This window comes from Haemaphysalis longicornis, unplaced genomic scaffold (genome assembly GCF_048455015.1).
Source record: "Haemaphysalis longicornis isolate Haplotype H1 unplaced genomic scaffold, Haemaphysalis longicornis Haplotype H1 scaffold_5, whole genome shotgun sequence".
In the NCBI taxonomy this organism is placed as follows: domain Eukaryota; kingdom Metazoa; phylum Arthropoda; class Arachnida; order Ixodida; family Ixodidae; genus Haemaphysalis; species Haemaphysalis longicornis.
The window spans coordinates 16,969,961-16,986,057 of NW_027526385.1; the positions used below are offsets into that span (position 1 = coordinate 16,969,961).

General features: G+C 48.6%; 1 protein-coding gene and 1 long non-coding RNA gene across 2 annotated transcripts; one reads left to right on the plus strand and one right to left on the minus strand.

Moving 5' to 3' along the window:
- Positions 1-392: 392 nt before the first annotated feature.
- On the minus strand, positions 393-5,513 carry LOC144139075 (uncharacterized). The gene is made up of 4 exons (XM_077671559.1): positions 5,026-5,513; positions 3,174-3,295; positions 2,260-2,545; positions 393-1,637 (listed from the first exon to the last, which is right to left on the minus strand). Exons 1-4 carry the CDS (start codon positions 5,335-5,337, stop codon positions 1,479-1,481), a joined length of 879 nt encoding a protein of 292 aa, XP_077527685.1. The 5' UTR covers positions 5,338-5,513; the 3' UTR covers positions 393-1,478.
- A 6,116-nt stretch (positions 5,514-11,629) lies between these two features.
- LOC144139076 (uncharacterized) lies at positions 11,630-15,396 on the plus strand. The gene is made up of 2 exons (XR_013316032.1): positions 11,630-12,545; positions 14,707-15,396. It is a non-coding gene; the product is annotated as an uncharacterized LOC144139076 (long non-coding RNA).
- Positions 15,397-16,097: the final 701 nt, after the last annotated feature.

Below are 16,097 nucleotides of genomic sequence, written 5' to 3' on the forward strand. Positions count from 1 at the left end.
ATGCATTTAGGTTGTGCCGCAGGTACCGAAGGAAAGCGAAAGAGCTGCGCTGTGTGTCTAAAGCGTGCCCAAAACAGGATGTAAAGCTGGCTATGGCTAAAAATAGAAATGGCGAAGTTTAACATATTTACACGTAAAATATGTAAGGCCGTGTCTAGAGTGCCGTCCGAGGATATTATAAGCAGTGCACTATTATCGACGTCCACGGGCGTTTTGTGACAAAATTTCCACGTCTGGCGCTACATTGCTCTAGATAACGTAAAGGTAGACAACCTAACCTAAACATAAGATAACCTAACACACACACAAAAAAAATTTAAAACACCAAAACTAACGCCAGGCATAAAAACTATACTTCAATTTAGAGATGAAAAAAAAAAAAAACTGAGTCAAGAGCGGGTCTCGAACCGCTAAGGCGGATCCTCTACACTACAACGACAGACGCTTCGGCCCGGTGCTAGCCTGGTCTTCAACATTCTAAGGTCGTCGGGCGGCACTCTAGCCATGCCTGCAGCGATCAGCTAGAGTGCCTTCGTACGGCGCTATAGACTCTGCGAACATGTAATCGTGAGATGTTCTTAAACAAGTTTCTTTGGGCATGAAGAGGAAGGACAGGGCGCGAAATATGATAGTGAACCACAGCAAGCGTCGTCGCATCCGATGAATATTCTCCACGGCGTTCCACAGTCCTCCATTTTCTCGGAAAGAGTAGCAAAGAGTTGCACTGCGCAACAGACGTACAACACCGCCTGTGTAGGCGGTGCCATGGAGCAATTCCAATCCCTCAACTCAGGGGGATTCGCCTAGAAGAGTACACTCAACAAAACAGTGTATGTACGCTGGTGTCGGCGTTGGCGTTCAGACTACACCGCAATTTCCATTCGTCACACCTTTTAGACGCGCATGGCGAGCAGGGTTTTTCCGGGGTAACGTTTATCGAACATTTACCGATCTTTTTATCAAACTTTTATCCAGCGTTTACCGATCCTATTAGCTATGCCAGCTAAGTGGTACACCTGCCCAACACTCGTATTTGGGCCCCAGAAAATAACCTGTGAGGCACGACAACCAAGGCAAGCGACCATAAAGATATAGCCCCGTGAGCCTAGAAATTGCTAGCCAAGAAGTACTATACAAAACCGAATACTACAAAATATCAGCAGATTGCACGCGCAATTCAAGCATCGGTATTCATTTAAGAATTAGTGCAGATTGTACGCTACACAAAGAATGTTTTTTTTTCTTTTGCCGCCGAGCTCACCAAAATTTGAAAACTGAATTTCCAGAATGTCTTAGACGTTCAAGGCGTTCTCGCACGTTGATTAAAGCAGGCGAAGGAAACAAATACGTTTCAAAAAACGACCGCAGCGGAAAATGGAACTCGAAGCCGTGGGCATGAAACTGCGTTCTTCTAAACATTATGATGAAAAACAAAATGAAAAAAAAACCGCGACAAAATTTCGCCGCCATTCATCCCCCTATGGCGCAGTCGCTGGTTTGTCGGCAGCAGGCGAAGGCACTTCGTTCGGGCCTTGGGCTGTCTTGGGGGCTGCGTCCAGTGGTGGCGACATAACCGAAGGCGGCGACTCGGCCATCGAAGAGTGCTCTCTCGAGAAAATGTCCAGTGCTGGCGGAACCTGCAAGGGCAATCGCTCTCTTCGTTAAAGCCTGCAAAGTTTCTGCCGCAATCACGCCGCGCGTAATCGGGCCTCAACTGTCGAGCCTGTTTGAGCCTGTTGAGAGCATAGCGTCGTGCGTGCGTGGACAAATAAAAGTATCCAACCCTGCGGATGTGACGGTTCTGTATATACGCACACCACGCTGCCTGAAGTCATTCACACCCCACATAACTGCTAACCTTTTTGAGGCGTGACGTGTAGACGTTCCCCGTGACGTGTAGACACGTCTGCACATTGCCACACGCGCTTCAGTGGAAGACGCTGGACAAGGCACTCCAAGGCGCGTCGTCTGCTTTCTCGTGCGGGCGAATGCTTTCAAAAAGCGCCTACTTCGGCAACCTCCTGACTGGCTGAAGGCAGTCCCACGGATGTGACGCGGGAACACGCGACGTGGAGCTATCGTCTCAGAAATACTGATTTAAATGAAGATTACGGATGTATATGCCCTGTTGTGAACCTTTGTGTTGAGGCTTAAAGAGACCCTGCAACACAGCCGGTAAACCTTTCGTGCTTGGAAGCAGTGCGAGAGCTGTAGATATCGCCAGCCATTACCGATGCCTTGACGCCAGTGACTGCGCACCTTAGGTTTGTCGCCGACGTAGCGGGTCGAACGGCTCGATCGCTGCGAGCTCTTGGAGTCGGTGGACGGCCGGCGGATGAGCAGAGCAGGGACGGCCGGTAGCTCCGACGAGGAGCTCTTGCCGGCTTTGCCCAGCGACGAAGCCTGCGAGCGCTGCACGGAAGCCCGCCTCGAGGATGACGTCGTGCCGCCGCCGCCACTGCTTCGGCTACCGCCGTCCTTACGCCTTTTGGACTTCGACGCATGCGCGCCGGTTGCGCCGCCTTTTGGGTGCTTGTCCACGGAACTGCAACGGCAATCGTCCTGCTAAGTTACTGATTCGACTTTGATGTGGGATAACACTTTTACGATTACCGCTAATTAACAGAAAACTTCGCTTTGACGTCTAAATCCCGTTCTACTGGTGTGAAATTCCCAAGGAATTCACTTCTGGGGCGCCGCTCGTGAGGAAACAAAGATACTGTTTCTGTAGTGTGGCAAATTTCGAAATGTTTGGAACGGTCCTCCTTCTTCTGTGAACGCCGCTTGACATTTGAAAATTTGCCTATCAAAGAGAATACATCTTTTTGCCGCACGAGCGGCACCCGCAGCAGCGAATCCTCAGGTAAATTCGCAACCCACAGCACTGCGTAAGGACACCGACTACCAGACGTTCAGACCGAGCGAGGGTTTCGGGAAATCGGGCCATAATTTGTTTTTCGTCTTCTATGGCACAATAATATGCGTATGTTACACGACTAAATTCCTTCATTGCAATGGTGCTGAGAATCTTACAAGCGGGTAAGTTTTAACGCAAGCCGTTTTCGCGAGACGTAAATACAGGGGTACGAGACACCTTACGTTTTACAGTTAAAAGTACTGCTATAGACGCTGGCGCTATAGCAGTTGTGCTACGTTTTTCTTTCAAGCCCCACCTTAAACCACTGGTCGCACGCTCCGACGACAGTTCCTTCGAAGCTAAGCCGGTCGGTGAAGCGAAGGATTCCGGAGCGCCCTTGGACGTGGCCTCACCACTGGGGGTCGAGAAAGCACCCGCCTGCAGAGAAAGGGTTTTTAGGAATAGTGCTGTTATGCTTTTGCCCAACCAATAATCATCCAGATATAACCCTGCACAGGGGACTCTCGGGACCAGCCCTGGCACCTTAAAGAATAAGTTTTGTAGCAGTTGGCACAAAGAAGTGCCGGCTTGAGGACATTACAGGTAAATAAAAATAGAGGAGGTAAATAAAAATTACGCCCACCTCCCCTCGCGGGAACCCTGGTGTGATGCGACGCTGAGGGGGGTTCAAGCGCAAGCGGAGAGCAACAGAGCGGCACACCGGTTATATGCGCAGCGCGCCCGAAGGAGAGGAGACCGCGGAGCGAGAGAGTACTGCACATGCGCAGCACCGCGCGCAGCGCCGCCCACCGGCGGAGTGAGAGCGCGCTGGGCCGCACACCCGCAGATGTTGAGAGAGAGTGTTCGCTCTCACCTGGGCACGCGCCGGCGCCAGTGCGTCTGCCACGGCTATGACGCAACACAATCCAACACAATCCACTTTAATCCAATCAAATCCAAATCCAATCCAAGCGAAGCCAAGCCATGCCAAGCCAATACAATCGAATCCAATCCAATGCCCCACGCGAGAGAGTGTTCGCTATCGGAGTGGAGAGGGGGTGAGCGGAGGAGAGTGCGGACGCCGACGACGACGACGGACGCACGCAGGAAGGACAGGGCCGCCGACAAGAGATGCTCTCAGCGTCGCATCTAAAAGGACCGGAGCTCGCATATACGTTCCCACAACCCACTGCTTCCCATCCACAAAATGCCTTCTAAAGCGATTCTTTATTTTGTGCGTCTAGTTTTCCAAGCAGCTGCTGCTGCTGAATTCTTGCCGGGTGCACTGCTGGGTTTTATGTGGCTGGTCCTGCGCCTTGCTTTCTGTCCTCGCTGTATCTACAGAGTCATATCTTTCTGACCCCAAATGCTGTTCTTGACCACCGCGTAATATTATCGCCTTAAATTCGACTATTTTGAGCGGGTAAATTGCTTCAGCATTTAAATGAAAATTTATTACGCTAATTCATCCTACAGCTCCCATCACAAGCTGCGTGCAACACCGTGGATAGTTAAGTGTTAGAGAGTTTTAGCCCAGCGGCTAGCGTACGCTACGCTACGGTCGGTGGGTACCGCGACCCTACTGGGCAGGTGCGCATTCGTTCCGCTGCATCATCGTCCCGCCTCGCCGAACCCGAGCATTCGTTCCGGTGAGGGCTGGTCCTTCAGACGCGCCCGCGTGCGCATGCGCAGTCGGGTCGCGATACCCGCCAACCCTAGCATAGGCGACGCTGGCCGGTGTGGGAATACGCCTACTCAGCACTTCTAACTAGGTGTAAAGAAAGCACACAGTATGCATTGGGGCTCTGCAGTTTCAACTTCTTAGCGGGGGACGAAAATATGCTTCCAAAGCCCCAACGCCCACTGCTGCTTTTCTCACGGTGAGTTAGGCATGCTCATTGGGGACCGGTGGATTTTAGACAACAATGCAACATCCATGGTGCTCCATGCAGCTCGCGACAGCTACTACAAGCTTCAGTGTCGAAGCCGGAAATATTCCTTTCGTCGGGGGAAGGGGGGTATACGCGCTCAAAGAAAACAATAAAAATTGCCTAACCCGAACAATGCTGTAGTCAATTTTAGTCTTTAATTAAATTTCTGGAGGCGTTCCGAGTTCTGAGATCGAAACCCCGTGACCCTGGCTTAGCCCTTGTAAAGGTTGTACTCACTCCTGCGGCTCGTTCCGAGTCCGACCCACTGACGAGTCTCGGGCCCTGGCCTGTACCGGCAGGGCCGTTCGCATCCGGAGTGATCCGCGCTCCGCTCGGCATACCTGCGCCATCGGCCTGTACGTCCATGCTGGGGCGTTTCGCCAGGCTCTGCTCGCCCGTCGTCGTGCCCTCGGCGTCCCGCTGAGCTCGGTAGGCGTGCCGGCGGCGCCGCAGCAGCACCCACACCAGCAGGGCCACCAGCAGAGCGCAGAGCACAAAGAGAAGCAGGGGCACGAAGTCCTCCATGGATTCGGCGTCCAGGAACGCCATGGCAGCGCCTTTAACCACCCGGAGGTTCCAAACCGTCCCCTCTGTTCTTCCTTCTCAGTCTCGCGACCTGTTCGTCAGTGCTCTTGACGATGACGATGCTGAGGCCCAGAAAACGGGGTTAAACATTTGCGGATGGTCTTAAGGGCAAGTAAGGTCGGCGCAGGAGCGAAAGCGTGACTCCCTCTTTCCAAGAAGAGAGAGAGAAAAGATAAGAGAACCACTTTGTTTCTCGCAACTGGGATTCACGGGGACGTGGTACGCGTAATTTAACCCGGTGGTTACTAAGCTGTCCACCGAAAACAGCAAAATCGGTACAAAAGTGCCGCGAAATTCAAAATTAATGCACGAAAGCTGTATTCATGATGCAAATTCTTGCTTTTGAATTGAAATGTCGTTTGGCTGCGCCAATATAGTGGAATATCCGTCGAAAGCAGCGCACATCCCTCCCGATAAAGCTTGTGGTTCAATTCATCCACAGTGGGCATGTGCCTCTCTGTAGGTGATGATGAGGATGACAATAAGTTTATTTCGTCCAGAGAGAACGAGAGGGAGAGAAAGATAAACTTTATTGGTTATCTTTGCTGAGCGTAACCACCCGAGAGGGAGGTTCCGGGTGGGCGCTTCGTCAGACGGCGGCCAGGAGCCGATGAACCCTGGCGGCGTCTTCCGCCAGCTGGATGACCGCAGCTTGTACTTCGGGAATGCAGCTGAGCAGCGCGGCCTCCCACTGGTCGGAATTGCTGATGTGGAATCCGGGGTTTGCGGACTGGGGTTTGAGATGGCAGGACACAAACCATGTGGGTCAGTGAAGCAGCTGATAGTCCACACCATTTGCATGCGTCCTGGTACCTTTCTGGGTACTGTCGATGGCATAGAACGGGGGAGGGGGGAGGGGGAGTGAAGTCTGCAGCCTACGCCACGCTACTGATTGTCCTCTTGCGAGGGATCTGTGAGATTTCGGAAGTTTAAGACGACTCAGCCTATAGTGCTGTGTAATTTCCTGATATGACCAGAGCCTACCCCTTCCCCACGTGTCATACGGCACCTCTTCGGACTCGGGGTCAGCCTGGTTGCAGAATCCTCGGGCTGCCTCGTGCGCCATCTCGTTCCTCGGGAGGGACGAGTGCGCTGGTGTCCAAACCAGACGGACTTGCCTTGCTGTTGTCTCAGAGCGGGTCCGTGGTATATGCGCCGCTTCCGTAGAAACCCTCCCTCTTGCGTAATTGCGCAGGGTGGTTTTATAATCCGCTATGATTATGCTGGCCCGTGTACCCGTGATGGCGATTGGGATGGCCACTTCTTCTCCCGTATCTGGGCGGGACGTGTTGACTGAGCACGAGGATACCGCAATACAACCACCACTGGCGTTACCCCCGCTTCGGCCAGGGTAGATCGCCGTGTCTACGTAGCAGACATCTGGGTTAGGGTGATACTGCTTGGCGCTCACCTATTTTACCCAGACCTTAGTGGAAGGCGTAAGGCAAAGTGGGAGTCTTCCTAAATTCCACCCCCCTCATATGGCGGTCTGCGTGATGATTATGATGATGATGATGATTAGCGGATTCCCCTTTGTAACGGGGTGGCGTTGGACAGCCGCCTTAGTCGTAACCTTGATCTTTCCCTCCACTGTGTGTCCGCACTTTTCACCGCGCTTTTCACCTTTTGAGCCCTTGGGCGCGAGCGGACTCTGCGGCCAGTTGGACGACCTTGATCTTTTCCTCCACTGTGTATCCACGCTTTTCATCCCGCTTTTACCCTTTTCAACCCTTCGGCGAGAGCGGCCTCTTTAGCCAGTTGAACGACCTTGATCTGTATTTCGGGGTCGCAGCTGAAACAATTTTACCGGCTGCAAACTACACAGACAGGATTCAGTGTATGCGCCCAGATTTCTTACAAAGCGTTGGCTAGCCCCCAGTTAATCATTAACGTCACTCCATTTGTGTGTACCGCGACATTCCGTATCCAAGTCAGTGCAAGACGGGCGTTTCCTAGACAGCACAGCCAAGCGACGCGTTGTGCCATCAAGGGGCATGTTTGAATTTATATCCACGTGCTTTGAGCACTCAATTTATAAGCTCAGGATTTTTCGGTAAAACAAAAAATGGTCTTGTCGTTCCGCTCCCGCGTAGCAAACATCCAAACCCGGGTTTAAATCCCGTTGCCGCTGTTTTCTTTTTCATTTTTCGAAGGTTTCTCATAGTTCAAGATTAATATTTTTATCGCAGATTTAATATATTTATGACATTTTAATGTGTTAGAAATAGTATTTCGGGCATTTTTATTCCCTTTAGGTCGGTTTGAGCTACTGGTTTTTGTACGTTTTTGTGGTTGGGCGTCTTCTAGGTCGGTTACGGCTACCTATTTCTGTTGGATATTTCAAACACCGTGGTTCTCATCCATTTTAGGTCCGTTTTGGCTGGTATTTATTTCAGTTCGGGTGGTTTTGTGTGCTTTATGTACGTTTCTGCTGTGATATAGCCCCCATAGCAACCTCAGATTAAGGGTGGCTGTGGTGACTAGGAAACACATATACGCAGCCGGCACTCCCTGCTACACCCGTCGGCGTCTAGTGTTTAGCTGTATGAACTGCCACAATCTTAATTAACTCGTACGACACGGCGGCTGCTCGTTCGTGTCTGCAGTTAAAAATACCAAGAAATTGCCGATGGGCACACGTGAGCGCGGGCTTCGTGGCGACCTCTTGGCAGTTACGTACTGACTACAGTGACGGGGCCCGTCGCTTTAAAATCTGCACTACAGTGACGGGGCCCCGTCACTTTAAAAGAATCACTACAGTGACGGGGCCCTCTCAATATAACAAAATCAAAACCAGCCGATTAGCCGCCGTTTCTCGTTCTGGGATTTGGTGTAGTGGTTCTGCCTCTGACTACGGACGTTGTAATCCGTTGTTCGATTCTCGCACCGTGCGTGCGTGCGTGCGTGCGTGCGTGTGTGTGTGTGTGTGTGTGTGTGTGTGTGTGTGCGTGTGTGTGTGTGTGTGTGTGGCCGCGTGGTTAGCGTCAGCGTTTTGTAACAACAAAACGATTCACGCGGGGTGAGAGCAGTCGGTCTTGGTTTTTTACTCAAGCGGCCGAACCGCTCCCGCTCACTGGAGCCAAGGCCGACGTAGCCATCGACAGTTACGCCCGATCTCCTGTAATTATTACCAGTGATTAATAATTAACAGTGACTCTGGCTAGTCAGTGAGCGGAAGCGGTTTGGCCGGTTAGGTAAAAATCAAGACCGACTGCTCTCGCTGAAATATTGTGAAGCGGGCGTCGGGTGGCGGCTTGGAGATCCGTTCGGATAGAGCTAGAGTTAGTCCGACCATCTGTAATTATTAATAATGATTAATAATTATCAGTGATTCTGGCTAGTCAGTGAGCGGTAGCGGTTTGACCGGTTGGGTAAAAATCAAGAGAGACTGCTCTCAACGCGAGTTGTGTTTCCTCTGGACGGAACTTTAGTGAGAGCTGCCGTTCCGTCTGGACGGAACGCTAGACACAGCCTTTCCATAAACAAGCGCCAGGCAGCTCGTGCGCCAGGCAGCTCGTGCGAACGACTGACTGGCAAAACACGTGTAGTGCATGAACAGATTGTTATATTGAGGGGCCCCGTCACTGTAGTGATTCTTTTAAAGTGACGGGGACCCGTCACTGTAGTGCAGATTTTAAAGCGACGGGCCCCGTCACTGTAGTCAGTACCTGGCAGTTAACCAAACCAAAAAAATCCCCAGCACTCGTGTGTGGATGCATCGCTACGACCGCCCAGCGTCGCCGACGCATGTGTGTCAAGCCAAGCATACCCACTAATAAAGATTGGCCAATGTTGTGGCGACCGCCCCGATTCCTTCATTTTTCTTTATTGCATGGGAGACTATGCACTGTTGCCTTGCTGGTAGCGTCTTGGCTTCTTACACTTACATCCTGTGTTCGTGTCGCAGCAATTGTGCCTTTAATTTTTTGTATTATAGGGATTTCTTTTTCATCAAAATAAGGCACCCTTAAATCAGTTCTACGCACTCTTTTCGTAAATTAGAGGTAAATAAGGGTGGTTTAGTACTTTTAGGCCAGATTAGGTGCAGAGTGCAGCCTATCTCGATTTTATCAAAGTTCCGCATCGCAGCAAAGTGCAGGACCTAAACTAGCTTGAAAGCGGAATCTAACAATGCCGAATGCTCGCAGCTGGCGCGACTGAATAAATTTGAAGTTCATTCACACTTAGGCGACTGACCCCGCAGTGAAATTCCTCGGGCCACTTAACTCATCCTACGTGCTTTGAAGCTGAACGCATTGCGGCTTCTCCTGACAACATTTATCAAGGACTTCTGTACTGCTAAACCATGCTCGCGTCTCTTTCCTCCCTTTCTTTTCTTCGTCTTTTGGCTGGCGATACTTCACGCTAAAGCTTTTCCAGAATCGTATCCCTCCGTAGATGTGGCTGTTCTGCTCACGCGCCGTCGCGTTCACCTGTCACGCGATATGGCTGCAACGAGGCAGTCATTACGTTACCTCTTGTGCTGCCGGTGTCAAAATGCTGTCGAAGGTGACGCTAACGCAGTAGAATAAGTAGGGCAAGTAAGTGGAATGAAACAGGCAGGTCGCTCGCTGACAACCGACGCCCCGATTCAAAGAGAGACCCACTAATTATCATCGTCATCAGCATTTACTAAGGATACCTGGGTTCAATGGATTAAAATGTGCTTTTTACTCTTTGCAGAAGCCGTTTTGGTGTGCCGGCAAGGACGCCGGTTTTTTATCGCAATGGATCACTTACAGGGGCCATGCAGTCAAAACAAAAGTTTGGTTCATTCAAAAGATAAGATTGCCTCGTTAGAATCATACTGACACCACTTTTAACTTAAACATCACTCAAATAAGCTATATAATTAGGGAAAAAAGGGAATTTCTATGCGACCCACTAGATCATTCACCGCAACAGAACTTATGATGTTAAGGGCCAGCTCTGCGATTGGCTGAGGCCGGCAAAAGCAAACGCAAATTAGGCAAACCTTATAAGCTTACTGAACGAGCCATTTGCGCGTATACATTTAGGCGCATTCTTTTTATAGTAGTAATAATGGTGGGGTAAACAGTGGAAGTTACGAAAGTACACGTAAACATAGAAGTACCAATGGGTACTGCTGTTGGTACTGCGCGCACTATGCTTGTTTTAGCTGCACAGCACTGCGGCGCTTTGGGCTTGTCTCAGACGACACTGGCCGGTTGGCGTAAGTGACGGTGTACGCCAACCGGCGCGACCATATTTGTCGCGACCAAGTACGCGACCATATTTGTCGCACGAACACCATGTTTCACGAAACGATTATTTTCTACCTGAACAAAAACAAGCGAGGTCAAATACGGCCAAAACAAAGCAAAGCCTTTGCTTCTAGAAAACGGCCCGCCGCGGTATGGTGGCGTCATCTAGGTTGACAAGCGGTAAACAAGGCTCCACAGCAGCTTGAAGACCTGTTCTTGTGATATTATTGCAAACACCATGAAAACACACGATATGGTGGGATATCAAAATTTTAACTTCATTTGAATTACTTCTCAGTAAATAAAGCATTTGCTCCCGGACAAGCGCTGGGGGGCAGTATAAAACACGATATCTTTCGAATAAAACAAACTTGTGTTTCGTTTGCATGGCCCCTTTAAGGCTGTCGCCTTAAAACGAGAACGACCTTCTAGCTCACAGACACCGCGATTCAGTTCTTTCGCATATGCTTTATAGCGTATCCGTTGAAACTCCTGGCTTTATCTTATTTGATGCCGGCGTCGTCCGTCACTTCTGGGCAGGAATTCGTTGGTTTAATAAAGATTTTCGGAGGCGCACCTACTCGACAACCTGTTTCAATTTGAGTTGCGATCGCCTTTTGTTCCGGCTTGATTTGAATTCATATATTACCACGCTAAAAATATCGCGACAGCTGCGATGAAATTTCGCATCACAAAGAATTAAGCGTAATCGCGGGGTACTCTTTCTTTTCACTGAAGATACATTAAAGGTTCCGCCCCGCCAAGCATTTCTAATCGAATTTCTGGGACCAACAAAAATGAGTATCAGTGTTGCGTATTGAAATTGTCATTTTATATACCAAAAATATGTAAGGAATCTAATTGAATTCGAGTAAAGAATCTTAGTCACGCACCAGACGCTGATAAAATTAGAAGGTTGTCCCAATTAATCTTCGCAGTCAATACCACCGGGAAAAAATTAAAGGACGCGCTGCCTCTCACTTCAGCAAAACCCTTTCAACCACAGAACCTCTATTTCTAGGGCTGTCACAGTAAGGTGGTTTTCAACACCACCACCAACAACAAAAGCCGCAAGTGTGGCCATTGTAAGACGATCTGAGTCAAATCAGCTACATTCGCTTTTCAGCCTTTCAGCCGGAATCCATTTCGGCGAAAATACACCACAGCAGCTGTGGGCGTTCTAACGCGAAAGGTTTCAACTTCTGGGCGACCGAAAAATGGCTTAAGCGGTTCTAAACACATGCACCGATATAACTCCTCACGCAGATGGCCCGGTGCAAGCGAATGCGGCGAGTTAAATCCAGGCGCACTTCCTCGTGTGATATCTGCGAGGCGCTCTCCAATCCCAATCCAAACAAACACAATGGAGCACTTGTCCGTGAAAAGCGAAGGCGCTCTGACGGTCGCGCTGTAGTCATCGCTGTGCTCAACAGAGTGACGTCATCGGTAGCCTTATTGTAAGAGCAGAAGCAGGTGCTTATTCCGCGGATGCTCCTGTTGCATTCGGTGTAACACTGCGTTCCCGCCTGAAGGAATTCATAAGTGTGAAATGTAAGGCAAGAAATAAATTGCGCTGGCGAAGACAGCCTTTCTCATTTTTATTTTTTTAATTTCAACAGGACAATTGCTTATGCGAAGCCGAGGAAGCAAACGGCCTAGTGTATTTCACAGGAAGCGCCTGTTCGGTTGACGCAATGCGTTATATATATAAAAGCATAACTGACTGTTTTTTGCAAAGCAGTGAATACATTTAGGCTACCGAATTTTTCGGCGAGGTACATTAAAACATGTCCCTGCCGAGGTTAAGGCATGCGGTTGTGTTACTTGCGATTTTTCAAGCGTTTTTAGTGAAATCCGAGCCTATCAGCAAAAATGGCGCTGAGCCGGCTCCTACAACGCCAACGTCGACAAATTTATTAGAGGACGATTTTCAGGCACCACGGCATCGTAAGTGAAAATATTCCGTTCTATTTGAAGGCACTTACTGCCAGCTACAGGTTGTTTATTGAAACTGTTACAGTTATATAGCAGTAGCGGAAAGCAACGGTTACGTATGGGGTTGGGAAATGAAAAATATTGAAGAACAGCGAGGCACCAGGGCGAAAACTACAAACTTTAAGAACTCACCCCGAACTATAACGGCCACTAAGAGTGCGTGTGTAGTAGCAGGAAAAACGCACTTTTTCAAACATAGAGGTGATAAGTTGGCCTCCCATTCAGGAAGGCCAAGGGGCGCGCAGAATATCTTTAGTAATTCTGGGGGGTTCCACTGCTTTGTTGCCTTCAGTAGGTAAAAGATGGAATCAAAATAATAAATAAAGATGCGTGGTTCAGGAATAAAACGGTTTTGTTTATGAGATAGGCCTTCGTCCTGCTGCAGAGATAAATAGGTCGATGACGACGATAATAACGATAGCGGTGAATATCAAGTCATAATAATGATGATGAGGTTTTGGGAGCGTTGTGGTGTAGTCGGCGAGCGTGCCTGAGGACGTCTTACGCCCAGTTTTTCTCATTCGTTAGGTTTTTAAGTAGACGAAACTTTAGAGGCACTTTTATCTGATTTGAAAGCTCAAATAGACGTAACCTGCAGTGAATTAGTAGCTGCGCTGCCAGAGTTAGCTGGAGAGGCTCATAAGATACCGATTTACGAAGGAGAATTCGGGGAACCATTTCTAAAGTATTCTATTCTTGTACTACTCATGAAACTATTCCTTTAAATCGATTTTTAAGCTACCTTTCCCACCGCACCTTTTTAATGTTTTTAAGCTCTACTAAAAAGAACTGTGTCATTCAAATTTAATAACTAGTTCTCCAATGACCAGAAGGTCATAAGTTTCATGTGAAGCTAAACAAGGTGTATTCCATCCCTGTTTTTCTCTGAAGAAAACACCATGAAAAAACGGCGGCTCTGTTTGTCGATTAATTTCGGGAAGGCGAAAGATGGCTCAAATGAAAGTAACCACCAAATGAATAGACGTACGAAAAGGCCAACGAACGGCTTCACGTAGTTTGAATGCGGGTGATAATTCGTGCAGCCTAATGAGTAAAGTTTTTTTAAGTGCCATGAGCATTCCACTGAGGCCTACAGTTATCGCATTCGAAATGTGCGGTATTTTTGCCTCTCACACAATTAAGCGCCACAAACAAGACACGCGACTGATGTATTACGCGCCAAGTAACACTTTGGTTATCAGCAGCGCTGTAGCCAAATATTACAGGTTGATGTGGACCGCCTGGGTGTCTCTGATGTGTGTCAACTATTTTTTTCGAGTGTTTTTGTTTTTCGCCTCCTTTACTCACACATATCTAAGAACTTCCCTCCAACAAATTGCGGCTACAGAGCGCCTCTAGCTGGGAGGTATGGGTCATGCACCATATGGAGCTTCAAGAGCTCTATTGGAGAACATTGCTAAACTTATGCCCTCATATCCGGAACACACCAGGGCTAGTAACGGCTCCGTAGCCTTATCAAGAAACCAAGCTGTCCCCGGGACATGGTCTTCTAAAGCCCCGTTCCAATTCGAACGAAGCAGACTGCTTCGAGAAGACAGCATCAAAGTCGGCAACGATGCAGGCTACCTTCCTGTCTAAACTGAAAAACGACGCCAGCGCCACCTTTTCGCGTAGTAATGTTGTTACAAACCTACTTGTTCTTTTATTGAAATATTTATTATAATTTAGTAGTGGTAAAGGTTATTTTATTTTATTATTATATCCAGTAATGTTTGTAATAATAACGGTAATGTTATTTACGATACCTGCGGCTCGCGTTTCTCAACATGTCTACTACGAGGCTGTCGTCTGCGTTTGGGTTGCGTTTTTCACCGCTGCGCCATTCTAATTCTTATTCTTTTATTCGTCTAGTTAGACTGATTCTTAACCTATCTACCAAGCTGTCCGCGAATTGGAACGCAGCCTAAATAAATTCCTTTCTCTTTCTCTCGTCACGGTGAAAATATATGTTATGGCTATCGACAACCGCTAAAGGCGAACCGCGCTGTGTGTCCGGTAAGCGGACGCACAGGTGTTTCGTGTGTCCCCAAAGCCATTTGGCTTCATAAACGTAAAGGCAGGCAACCGTTCTTCCTTTCTTTTCCAATTGCAGGTTGTGGGCCTAACGAGGTGTTCCGCCGATGCGTCAGCATAAACTGCCGCGAAGACAATTGCCTCTACGTGACGCACTATGCCTACGGCGTCGACCTTCGGCCCCGGGTCTGCATCCGGCACTGCGTGCCCGGCTGCTTCTGCGTAACGGGAACGGTGCGTGACCGGTACGGAAGATGCGTGCACCCCGATGTCTGCTGGTCGCTGGTACAAGGATACGGTCTTGGCTACGGATACGCCCACGGACACGGACACGGCTTGGGATATGGCTACGGTTTTCTTAATCCAAAATTCTTAGGTCCTGCAGTCCATAGGGTGCAGCGCCCGCACTGAACTTCGTAACCACGTCCGATCGAATGTAGACAATATAAAGAAAACATTGAACATGTTTAATATATATGTATATAGAATATGTAGCATATAGAGAAAGCTTTAGAGGATACTTAAGTGGTTAACCATTCGAACAGCTGGGCTTGCTACTTCGGATTGGGGTGAACATAGTGACGCGAAAAAAGAAAAGAAAGAAGCAGTACGTAGAAGCAATGAATAAGACTGAGAAGAAAAAGAAATCAATAAGGTCCGTAGAAAAAAATTGCAAACTGACAGTGCTTAAAACTACAGCATAGTGGACACTTTAGGGTACATACGAAATAACGTTTGTTTTGTGTAAAATAAACAATGTGTACTCTCAGGAAGGCGTACTTTTCCTGTTATTTACCTACTTCTTCAATGGTGTAATAGGCTCCGCGCGGCGGCGTAGGGCCCGCGTAGTGTTCGTTGCCGTACGTTATGTAGGCATATCTGGTTGTTGGTAAAGAAATTTAGTACGACTAGGCTTTTATGTTTTTCTTGCCGCACACCAGTAGTGGTTCTGGCGAGCTAAATGTCTGTGCGAAGAGGGACGGGTGTTTATCTATGTCTATAGTTTAAACTTGCGCGAAAAAATCTAGCAACCAAGTACAATATCCCCCCGAAATATTATCAGGCATTTAAATCCCAAAGAATACGGCTAAATAATGCAAAAGACCTGCAAAAATCTGTTTTGTTCATCCTGTGAGCTAGCAGGCGAGACTTTCCCCAGGTTCAGGTTTGCGCTTTTTCGCTAGGTTCACCCTCCCACCTTTCTCTTCCGTTTTTTATTGTCTTCCTATAGCGGTTTGTATGCGAAGTTTTGGTTCGCGCAACACACGATAAAGATGGTTATTTGGAAACAGCGCATTAAAACAGGACCACAAAGAAAAGAACCGGACGCTCGTCCTGTCTGGTTCTTTTCTTTGTGGTCCTATTTTAACGCGTTGTTTCCAAATAACCGTGTCGGAATACCAACTCGGCCAAATCCCCATCCACATTTCGTTTGTACTTGTTGGTAGGAGGTCCCTCCCCAGTCTATGA